At 41.3% G+C, this 12,189-nt stretch overlaps 1 protein-coding gene across 13 annotated transcripts in view; it reads left to right on the top strand.

Annotated features, from left to right (window-relative positions):
• ANKS1B (ankyrin repeat and sterile alpha motif domain containing 1B) overlaps positions 1-12,189 on the top strand; it is a 1,163,098-nt gene that overhangs the window by 1,055,884 nt on the left and 95,025 nt on the right. For all 13 annotated transcript variants that reach the window (XM_027775658.1, XM_027775657.1, XM_027775654.1 and 10 more), the window contains 2 exons: positions 5,884-5,991; positions 8,048-8,227. In XM_027775658.1, coding sequence (XP_027631459.1) covers positions 5,884-5,991; positions 8,048-8,227 — 288 coding nt within the window. The remainder of the gene's footprint in view (positions 1-5,883; positions 5,992-8,047; positions 8,228-12,189) is intronic.

Raw genomic sequence — 12,189 nt, 5'->3', positions numbered from 1 at the left:
TACTCCTCTGATGTGTGGAGACCTATCTATGGCAGGCTCCTGTCATTTCTTCTTTTTCTTTCTTTCTTTTATTTTTATTTTATTTATTTTTTTTTGAGAGGTTTTTGCTATGGGGTGCATGTGATCACCAGACAGAGAGAAACAGAAAGCATGAAATCACCCCCCAAGGGAGGTGGCCATGCCGCAATCCCTTCTCCTCCATTCTCCTTTCGGAATCTTGGGCATGTACGCACACGTGCCCAGCATAAGTTTAAACTGCCGGGTCTGGGACTCGAACCTTGGTCAACTACATGGGAGTGCAGCGACATAGCCATTATGCTAACTGCTGGTCCCAGGCCCCTGTCATTTCAAAGGTTCCTGGCCTTGAACACACATTTCTCTTAAGATGGTTGTAACAAAGACAGCAACGTTTATTACTTACCCATTGGAATGTAGCAGTTGGAACCACATTCTGATGTTCATATATATTTTTTTTTTCTTAGTTATGGTTTGACTACATAGTCTTGTGACTAATCTATTCAATACTATAGTTTCATTAGTTGAATTTTCCTTTTCCATGTAATTTATGACAGAAACTCAGTATTGTTTTTTGAGGAACCAGCAGATGATATAATGGTTTTGTCACTGGACTCCCACGTAGTTGACCACGGTTCAAGTCCCCAGACCTGGTGGCATAAATCTCATGCTGGGCGCGTGTGGGTGCATGCCCAAAATCCTGAGAAGAGAATGGAGGAGAAGGGATTGCGGCATGGCCATCCCCCTTGGGGGGGGGGACTTCTCACTTTCTGTCTCCCTGTCTCTGTCTGTCTCTCCAGTGATTGCATGCACCCTTATAGCAAAAATCTTTCTCTTGAAAAAAAATTATTTTTTGAGTTGAAATGAGTTTCCTCAGTTTCTTAGAATAAGTAAATCCATGCTGTGTTACCATTACTTTTCCTTTTGCTCCCAATGGAGTCCTCGTATGCACAGTAACCTTTCACTAAAGTGCTAATGTAGTTTCACGGACTTCTCAACCTTGGTAACCATCACTCTGGTTTTTTGAAAACTTAGAAGTTTGCTGATTGGTCATCAGTCCTGGTGTCTGGGACAGTCAGATTGTACTACTTCAGGAACCCTATCTGCTTACAGAGACCGCCAGATGTTAAACTGTTCTCACTGAAGGAAAACCCTATCGCCTTTGGACTTGACTTTTCCATAATGACTCTCTTTTTTAGAATGTTCTCTCTTCTGTAATCTCACCCATTAAGGTTCTTATTGTCAGGTTGGGAGTTGAGAAGCCAAGAGTCACCCTCTCTACCCCTCTACTGTTAACCCATTTGAATGGAGTCTTGGGCAATGAGAATTTCCTATCCTTGTTCTATATACATAATTCACAGGGTATTCTGTGAGATACTTGCCCTTTTGACCTGAAGCTAAAATGTGGCTTTGGGCCTTATCTAAACCTAAATTATTATAATTATTTCACATAGTCAAGACCTGCTATAACTGTTTTAAATGTGATAACTCAGCCTAAGAACCACCATCTTCAGAAGCATCATAATGGCATAACCAGTAGCATAGCTAAGGCCCGAGGGTGTTGAGGTTAATATCAAGAGCAAAGTGAGTGGTAAAGAGCAGGTCAGAATCAAATGCAAATCCTAGCTGTGATACCTGTTGCAGTGCGTCCTCAGACAAGTTACTCAGTTCTTGAGTCTCAGGTATTGCATCTCTAAAACGGGGATGATGTTATTGTAAGGATTAAGTGAGATACTTGTACACATATATAAGGAACTTGGCAGTTTCTGGCACAGAAATGTTCCATAGGGCCAGCAGGTGGTATGGCAATTAAGGTGGCTTGATCCCACATGGCCGACTGCATGGTTCAAGTCCTGGACCTGGTGGTTCGGAAAACACACTGGGTGCATGTATGTGTGTGCCCAAAATCTCAAAAGGAGAAATGGGGGAGAAATTACTGTGGCATGGTCATCCTCCATGCGAGTATTTTCTCACTTTCCTTCTCTTTTTGTCTTTGCCTGTCTCTTGCAAGCACACATGCTCTCTAGCAAATAAAATAAATAAATCAAAGAAGAAGAAAAGAAAATGTTCAATAAATGGCAGCTGCAATCAAATCACTATAGGAAATGTTCAAAGCCCACCCTCAGTGGTATGTGTGGCACTATATTGAGCCATATGAGAAGCCCCAGGTTCACAGCGCAGGTCGACCTGGACACACTGGGCATGCCTGTGATCCTGGCTGTCTTGGGAGGCTAGGGCGAGGGGATGTTGAGCTTTCTCAGACAAAATCCTGTGAAACGTATCTGCAATAAACTTAAAAAAAGAAAAAGTTCAATAAGTGGTAATTATGGTCAGTATCTTCTGTAATATAGGCTTATTTCTAATACATAAGGACAGCTGCCTGAGTGTTTTGAACATTAATTTATCATTTTGTGTTAGTTTGTTCTCTATCCATCTACCCACCCTTTTCTGGAGGATTCTATGGAAGAGACAACAGGGGATCTCCAGGATAGAGAAACGCCTCAGTCTACCTCCTATAGGAGATTAAGCAACGTGGATGGGAGAGAGCAAACGTTCTTTAAATTAGGTCTAGGATCAATAGCTAGCTAGAAATCAGACATGTTCCTCCTAGGATCAGTTACTTCAGTGAGGGTTTTTCCAAGGTTAGCCAAATACACAAAGCACCAGCCTATTTGTTTGACATGATTAGCTTGAAAATGACAATGGCCACATCTCTGTTCATCTGGGTCGGTATTTCTCTGCAGTCACAGAGTCTGTTAGCTAGAATAAGTACCCTGTGAAGGTGGTGTCTCCTAGGAGCTGAGCTCTATGCTGATTATTCTTATGATTTCACTTGTCATCCTCTCAGCCACACTTTTGGCACCAACTTTCTACTTTATAAGTGAGAAAACTGACATCAGAGGAATCAGGTAACTTGCCCAGACTCTGAGTCATGGGAGAGTAACTTAAACCCAACAACAGAGATATACCAGCCCAGTCTCACTGCAGTTATTTCCTATTTAGTGTCAGTTATTTGCCAAAATAATTTTGATTGTATTTACTACTATAAAAACACTTCTAGCAGGACTCTGGGGCCCAAGATTGCACCATCAGCATCAGATCCAATTACCAGGAGAAAGGCAATGGATATTTTATGGGAGGAATTTATATCCAACAGAAGCCTTTGGCAAAGTCATTGAGAATGAGAATAAAAGAGAATATGAAAATGTAGTGTATTTAGACTTGCAAAATACCTTTGAAAAGGTTAATGTTGCATTTTTCTGAGATGGGGGAATTCTTTGATCTTGGTTCTTTGGAAAAAAAAAAGAAGAAAGAAAGAAACAATGCAAGCATATAAGGGCATTTCTATGGATCGTAAAAATATTGCTGCCTTCAAGCAGTCAGCACTGAGACCACTTACTTAGCATATTTATAAATCATCTGAAAGAAGGAGTACATAGTGAAATTTCCAGATTTGGAGGAACTGCTAAGCAGTTCCAGGTAGTGAAACACCATGCTGGTTAATAGAAATGCAGAAAGATAACACAGCACTACCTGAGTGGGCAGAAGGATGGCAGATGGGCCTCTGCATGGACAACAGTAAGATAAGGAATTTAGGGAGAAATAATTCAAACCATCCTTCCAAGATTAAAGAGCTTTGAACAATCAGCTATAACAAAATGAGGAGATTTTGCAGTCAGTGTATACCTTTGTCCCTAATTGTCCAGCTGCTGCTAAAAGTCCAGCCAGAAATCAGGTGTGCTTCAAGAGGATATTTCAAGAGGGACATCAAGGGAACCAGCAGTTAGCGTAATGGCTGTGTTGCTGGACTCCCACATAGTTGACCGTGGTTCGCGTCCCAGACCCGGTGGCTTAAAACCCACGCCGGGCATGTGTGCATGCGTGCCCAAGATCCCGAGAGGAGAATGGAGGAGAAGGGATTGCGGCATGACCATCCCCCCTGGGGGGTGATTTCTCACTTTCTGTCTCTATGTCTCTCTCTGTCTGTCTGGCAAGCGCTCACGCCCTATAGCAAAAATCTCTCCAAAAAAAAAAAAAGAGGGACATCAAAAGCAGAAAGTAGTATCTTGCACAAATATAAAGCTTTGCTTCATTTTTACCTGGACTATTATGAGCTACTTTTCAATAAACCTTATACAGTTGTAATAGAGTAAGAGAAGGCCCAGAGAACATCAACTGAAATGGTCTATGGGAAAGAAGTGCTTTATAGACACAAACATTCAAAGATCAGGATTTGTCAGCCTGAGAAAATGAAGTTTCATAAATTATAGGACTATGGTACATGTAGACATGCACCTTGATTAACATTGCCCACCCCCATCATCATCAACTGTCATGGCTCAGAGGGTGGATGTCTGAGGAAGAGGGCACAGTGCTAGTTTAAAATCAAAATCAATTTAGGTGGTGAAGCCACTCGGCTCGCCTACAACTTGACAACTGAAAATTCAAGGTAGCATGGGATGCGTGCCAAAGAAATGTTCACTCCCTTTTCTTAAAACTTGAAAACAAAGAAAAAGCATGTGCGCCGTGGGTAACTACTCCGGAAATTAGTTATCCTGCAGATGTTGTTATATCCTGGGACTAGTCATGGGCAGGGCAGGGGGAAATACAATTTTTATGAATGGGCTTATAATACGTTATGCTAAAAAGTCAGTCATATTTAGAAGTATGCCCAAACTTTGCAGTGTGTGCCTTGGATTAGAGCAAGCTTTGGAATCTGGCCAACCTGATTCAAATCCCAGAATCACCAGGTACTGGCTTATGGGTAGGTCACTTAGCCACTCAGAACCTCTGTTTTCTCATCTGTAAAATGAGCAGAATCCTTTCCAGATAGATATGTTGGTGGATTAAAAGGAGTAGCATTTGTAATGCACCAGAAATGGGGCTGGGAACTGAGGTTCTCTGAAATTCTTAGTTCCTTTTGATGTTTCTTTGACTGAGTGCGCTTTGCAGTTCTATCAGACCCAACTCTGAGTCCACCCCAAGTAGGCAGTGCTTGATCCTACTGATTTTGCTACTTTCACCTGTGTTAACATTTCACTTTCAGATTCATTGGGCTCTCTTATCTCAAGCATTACTTCAGGCCTTTGGCAAATCATGGTGAAAAACTTACCAATGCCCTACTTTCAGGGAGCTCCCATGGGGAGGAATAGTACATAAACACAATATCCATGAATGAAGTTATTTCAGAGAATGACAAAAAGTGCATCTCAGAGGGGAGCCCGACGGGGTTGAGGGCTCAACTATTTCACCAAGGAGGCAGAGACAGCCTTTCTGAGCAGATACCATTTGAACGACATCTGGAAGGAAGAGAAGTAGGTGATTATTTGAAAATGTTGTGGGTGGGGGAAATTCCAGACAGGCGAAGAGCAGGAGAGGCATCAAGGTGAGAATGAGTGTGAGGTGTCACAGAACAGAGGAGACATGGATGACCAAGTGCCTGAACGGAGGGGAAAGAGGCCTAGTCTCAGAGAGACAGAGAGCAACCAGCCCTGTTGGGCCTGAAGGCCAATCTAGGACTCAGATATTATTCTAAGAGCACTAGGAAGCCAATGGAGAGTCCAGCTGGTTCGTATAAGAGCTGGCTTGTATTCGTGACAGGTCTCGTAGCTGCTAGTGTAGAGAATGGACCTTGAGGCCAGCGTGAGTGAAAGGAGCACCCTCTGCCTTCCCTTTCCCCCCAGCACCCTGCACTGCAGACTTTCCAGATGCTGCTTCTACCATCCTGGACCTGAGGGGTCACACAGATTTCATAGCACACTCACGGGGCAGGGGTAACCTTACATAAATCCTTCTTCACTCATGTTTTAGAACATATCTTTTTTTTTTCTCAAATGAAATATTTAACCCAAATATATGTTGTTTCAGGTTTTAAAAATCAATTTGATTGGCCACAGGAAACGTATTCTGGCATCTCTGGGAGACAGGCTGCACGAGGAACCTCCACAGAAGCCCCCTCGGTCTATCACCCTCAGGGTAAGTGCCAGGCATGTGCCTTGTGTCCCCCACCCTTATCCTCGAGAGCTATTTGTGCAATAAAACAACTGAAGCAGTAGATCAGGAAGTACAGACTGTTTCTCGTGTAGCTTCTCTGTATAAAAACCAGTCTCCTTTCTGATGGCATTTTATAGACCAAGATTTGTTTTTCTTGATGGGTTAAATATTTATGTCTGAGGTGTAGATGTACATCTCTAATGGAATTCAGTCTGACCACACTGCATTAAAGCACCGCTCCCTCTCCTCCCGTGCCACCCTCCTCTCCACACCACGAGAGAGGAAATGAGTTTTCTGTCAGACTCCTCAAACCCACAGGAAGAAAATCGATCCAGAACCACAGTTAAGTAAAGATCAATTTAAAATTAACCTCAGGGTCTTCTGTTTTTCAAGAACTAAAAGTTGCCCGGCATTACCCACTTCAAAATTAAGAACCGAGAACGTACAACCCTATCTAATTAACTCTATATGTTTACTTCAGCTATGTTTTAGATTTACGAAATAGAAAAACTAGGGAGAAGCCATAGAAGAGAGAAAAAGAATTTTAAGGCAAGAAGGAAAGGCCAGGAAAAATGGAGAAGAAGGTCTCTAGGCAAAAGGCAGGGGCAAGGAATAGCCAGCCATCCCTGGTTTTCATGACTCCTTTAAGAACTTTTCTCAGATTCATCAGGAAGCTGGGATCACCCTGGCAAATTAGAGAGTTCGCCACTTTGGCCTTCTTATTTAGTCCTGCGCTTGCTTGCTTGTGATTCCCTTTCAGCAAGTGTCAGAAAAGGTGGCGATAGTCCTGATGAACATGAGTGTGGCACACAGCTATAACTGCCTGCAATGAAATGCAGTAGAATGCCTCTTATCAATGGTCGTCAGCAGACAACACAACTGCTGTCAGGGTAGCCGAGGGCCCAGCAGGAGAGGAACTGTTAAGATTTTGAATCCGATTCTGCTTTGAAGGCAAAGAAAATACACAAAGATTCCAAGGCATGAACAAGAATTGGCTCCAGCAGAGAGCTGTGAGAATTGATTATTGGGGTAATTGGGATACGAAGGGACATTCGGAGGCAACGGAAGGCTCTGGAATAGTGAGGGCAGAAATAGAACTCCTTTTTCTCTGCTCAGGAAGAAGAGCCTCAAATAAGTTAGGGGAGGAGAAAAAAAGAGGCTTTATTGCCTTGCCTTCATTTTTGCTACATGGGAGGGGAGGAAGATAGAGGGACCACAGGCGTGATCATCCTAAAATGACTCCCAAGAGGAGAAATTTTCTGCCACTTACTCGACTCCATTTCCTTCCTTTTTCTGAACCTCTCACTGTGACTGTCCAGAAGAGATTGAGGGGAACAACAAATAAATCAAAGAGATTCACGCCTACAAAGTGTAGGAACTTAAGTTGTTCGAGTAGGTCCAGAACATCAGGGGGAAACGTGGCCTAGAGAGCTGACATGACCCCAGTCCTTGCAAACATGAGAGCTCCTCTGTCTGCCTCCCTTTATCTTACTTCTAACCCATTTCCTTCAGCCTGAGTCGTCTTTGCCATAGAAAAGCATCCTGTCATTACATGCATTGCTCTGCAGTCTGTATGTGTGTCACGTGCTGTGTTGCCATTCTGTGCCCTCTTCCCGGCCCTATTTTCCAGCCCTTTGGGTGGAGGATCAAAACTCATTGGGTCCCCTTTTAGCTTTCTCATCATGGCATCTACCACATGAGGACGCTTTGCCCAAAGCAAGACCAGTTCCTTTCCTTGTAAACGCTCACGATAGCATCAGGGATGTCTGCCATAAACCACAGGTGTGCCTCTCTGCTGAAGTCATCCATAGTGCCGGCTTCAGAACAGAGCCTAAGTCTTTATACTCTGACCAGAAATACTTAGGGGGAACAGTATAGACTAGATTATGCCACTATTACAATGGTAGCATTTCATTCCTTGACAGTTGATTCTAAAACAACTCCCTACCTTCAGTTTGTCTTGTCAGTATTTCGCAATATTGAAACCAAAGGTTAACCACAGAACGTGGTATTTATTTCATGATGTATTTCCATTCAGGAACCCAGTGGTAATCACACTCCTCCTCAGTTGTCTCCATCACTTAGCCAAAGCACTTACACCACTGGTGGCTCCCTAGACGTTCCTCACATTATCATGCAGGGCGATGCAAGGAGGAGAAGAAATGAAAACTACTTTGATGATATTCCCCGATCGAAACTGGAGAGGCAGATGGCCCAGGTAAGGTGTTGTGCCGCTGTGATGTGATTGCCTTTCATCCCTACCAGATAATGCATTCTAATATGGAATTTACAGCAGTTACAATGAATGCTTATTGTCCATGCCTAACTGGAGTTTTCCCATTTATGCTGTGTCTTTCATCCCCTGCTTGCTTGAACTAAACTGGAACAGACCTTTCTGGGAATGGGATGTAGATGCATATCCTTGTTATCCATTCTTACTAAAGAAATGATGTCTGATTGCATTGCACCTAGGAAGTCTTTGCCCAAAAGGGATTAATGCCATGTAAGAATCAAGTCATCATGAAAATGAATATAAAAATAGATTATAAAATGTAAATTGGTTAGATGACAGGGCAGAAGTTGATGGGAGGAGGATTGACTCCATGTAATATTGTTCATTCCCTCCCAAGTTTACACATTTGTACAGAATTATACCACTGGGACTGTTTACATCGTCCCATATCATCACCTGGAATGGTGGAAAATGATGACGCTGCCCGACACAAGTCCTTGAAAGGAGAGATCTGTCACGTTCAGAACCTTTCCATGTTTTTGACATGGATGTCCATGTCTAGCCTGTGCTCAAGTCGCTGCTCAGAAACTTGAGTCAGCTGCAACCATTGGCACTGTTCTTAAAGTCATCCAGATGGGCAGCTTGCTCTGCAGATTCACCCTGCGCTTCAAAGATGAGGATTTGTTGACAACTATTGGTAGAATCAACTCTTTTCATCCTCATTCTAGGTTCAGACTGATGTGCTAAGAGTCTCCTCTCTGCCTTCCACACCTAAGATGAGAATCTCGAGGTGAAAATTTGACTGTAATTGCTTTACCTTGTTGTTAAATACTTTTCTCAACTGTTCGGTGAGATTCCATTTTTAAAAGCCTTCAGTAGATATTCTACGCTGCAGCTCACCAAAGATAAATATGAGGAGAATGTTCTGGAAAGCATGGCTCTTCTGCGTACAAATAAATGCCTTGGAGAGAGGGCCTGGGATATTGTATCTCCCTTCAGCTCCCTCAATATTGAACTGTTCTCAGGGTTCTTTGTGCAGAGAATGGCAATGTTGAGATTATGGAGAATCTTTTCTTGAAGAGAAATGAAAAATGACGGAAAGGCAAGAAAAGAAAAATTTCCCTTTTCTCTGTTGTTAGATATTATCTTTTAATCTTTATTACTGTTTTCACTGACATTCTTTTCAATAGGGAGTCTAAAAGCTTTTATTCCTCAAGCTGTTCATTTCTTTCCTTCTACTTACGGATCACATATGTGGTTAGACTTCTCTAATGACAGGATATCAGAGACATGATTTGTTTTAACTTTGAACCATGTGGTCTTTATGTATTAATATACACTGGGTCCTTTCCGAACCTTTTTTCCTCCCTAGGTAAGGGAGGGTAGTTCTTTAATGAGCATTATCTATTATTGACTGTGTCAACTTCAATAACAGAAATACATATCCCACTTGCTTGTCTAGTGTATAAAATTTCTCCACATAGTGCAGTTTTTTTCAGAAGAATTCTTCTTCTACCTAAATATAAGCACAAGTATGTAGATTACACACAGGAAATCTAATAAGAGTGCTCCCTTACTTTATTCCTGAGATTCACAGGCAGGGGCAGTAGAATATACTGAATAGCCCAAATATTCTTCCTGTCACTCCAATCAGAAATGCATCCCTTTCAGGAGTTGTCTTGCCTTGAGAAAATTGAATGAACTTTTATCTGGCCAGGTGAGAAAAGCCTGAAAGCAAAAGGAAGAGTGAGATATGCAGGTTGATGGGATGTGTGGTGGTGTTTATGTATTTCACCTGCACTCCTAACCACGCTTGAATGACTGATAGAGACATGGCCTACCAGCAGCCACCAGGAGCTTATTGGAAGCTTTCTAAAACCCCGCTGTTCAATACAGCACTTTTGCTGCAGAGAAGATAAGAGATGGCACTGCAGGAATCTGATCAATAAGAAAAAGGGGGGAAAAAATAAGAAAAAAGGATTCTGGGTTGCAGCTGTTTAGGCTGTGTTAATTGCAGTTTGTTTTGGAGGAGTTTTGCTTGTTTGTTTGGGAATTTTCCCTAGTCTGGCAAGGCCAAATTTTATGGAGAAATGAATGCATTTAAAAGGGGGAAAAAAAAAAAAACACCATTTCAAGCTCTAGCCTGTCAAAATATGAAATTCTCAGAAATTTTGTTGTTGATTAGTTCAATTTGTATGACTTTCCCACCACTCAACTACTCAATTGATGTTTTTTTTCTTAGTCTTCCTTTTTTTATTTTTCAGTCAGTTGCTGTAATAATTTTTGAAATCCATTTGCTTTTTAACACCCTGTCATAGTCTCTCTAGACCACATTCTTCCCTGAAGTTCTGTGTTTAGGCAGTGAGGTTGGGTTAAGACCTTAATTAGTTATTAAAATTCCTGTAAGCAAGCAGCTAGTTATACCTCCTTCCCCCCAGCTGGGTTCCTGAGGTTCTTTCTCCCAAGAGGCTAATGTAGTTTGGTTAATGCTTGCCTAACCAGTCTGTTTCCCACTAAAATGCAGAAATCTACCTTTAGGCTTTCTTTCTTACCTACTAAAAGAAAAGAGAATACAGTTGGGAGAAACACACCAGGACAGATTCCTGTTCTTAGAAACCCCTCTACTTCTTCAAGTTTAGCTAAGCTTCCGCCATAGTGATTTGGAATTCTAGCCCTAGGCCAGAAACCTTACGTTCTTGGTGGCAGCAATAATTCATAGTTTTGTCTTTTTAAGGTCAACAGATGTTTGCAGGTGTTCTGCTTAACTTGAAAACCAGTGCGTAAAGTTAAATTTAATGTTCATTCCACCTATTAATTTGTTTTTGATGTATTTAAAATGTAACTCTAGAGTAGTGTTTAATTGCTTGTTTTTAACTTAACCCAATATTTTAAAATACCTGTCTTATAATACAGGGATTTTCAAATACTGTGTCTGTTGTTTGCTTTTACTCTGATATAAACAATATTCTGGCATTAAGCTATCTCAAATAGGTGAGAAACAAAATTGAAATCAGCATGAAGAGCATTCCTTAAACCACTGAATGTAATGATGTAAATGTGTCTAAAGCAATGGTTTTCCAATCATGCTGGAAAACATCGCTTTCCTAGCGTATAATTCCAAGTTGGACTCATTAGCTCAAAAGTTCTGAAACACTCCCCCAATTCCCATACCCCTATTAATAAACATTGCACTCTCACATTTGTATAATTATACTTTAATGCTGATAATGCTTTTACATTTTCCAAGTCCGTCGACCTCCTTTATCTCATTTTAGCACAAACAAGATGTTCTGTACACTATTAGTGCACACGAAACAAGCGGCCGATCAGCTTTTAATTCTGAGTTCTGGGGCGATGAGATAGTAAATGTAAGTACGGAAAACATATTAGAAGGAGGAAAATATTTCCAGTATTCAGGGCCACGTTGTAATCTTTAGAAGTTTTCCTGATGCTTGAGAAGCCGAGTATCTTAAAACGAATAATAAAAGAGAGTGATGGAATTAATAAGGTATAGCAGCCACATTCTCCAAATACTAAAAAAAGGAGAAAGAGTTTCCAAATGCTGAAACTTACTTGTAGAAGGGCTCCATTTACAAAAATACCTATAGGAAATTGTATTTTCACAGAATAAACCAGACTCCTAAACAGTAAGATAAATGTATACCTTTGCACAAACTTTAGAATGTTTTAGTGAGGAAGTCCTTGTGTTTTAAGTGTTCGTATCTAAATAAAACACACACACACACATACAATGTCGCCTCAGTAATATGTTGGCACTATAAAGACTTTTTTATTTTATTTTTTATTTTTGAGAGGTTTTTGCTATAGGGTACATGTGCTTGCCAGAAAGACAGAGAGAGAGAGACAGAAAGAAAGAAAGAAAGAAAGAAAGAAAGAAAGAAAGAAAGAAAGAAAGAAAGAAAGAAAGAAAGAAAGAAAGAAATCCC

This window comes from Tupaia chinensis, unplaced genomic scaffold (assembly GCF_000334495.1).
Source record: "Tupaia chinensis unplaced genomic scaffold, TupChi_1.0 Scaffold000054_1, whole genome shotgun sequence".
Lineage (NCBI taxonomy): Eukaryota > Metazoa > Chordata > Mammalia > Scandentia > Tupaiidae > Tupaia > Tupaia belangeri.
This window is presented reverse-complemented; position numbering and strand designations above follow the sequence as displayed.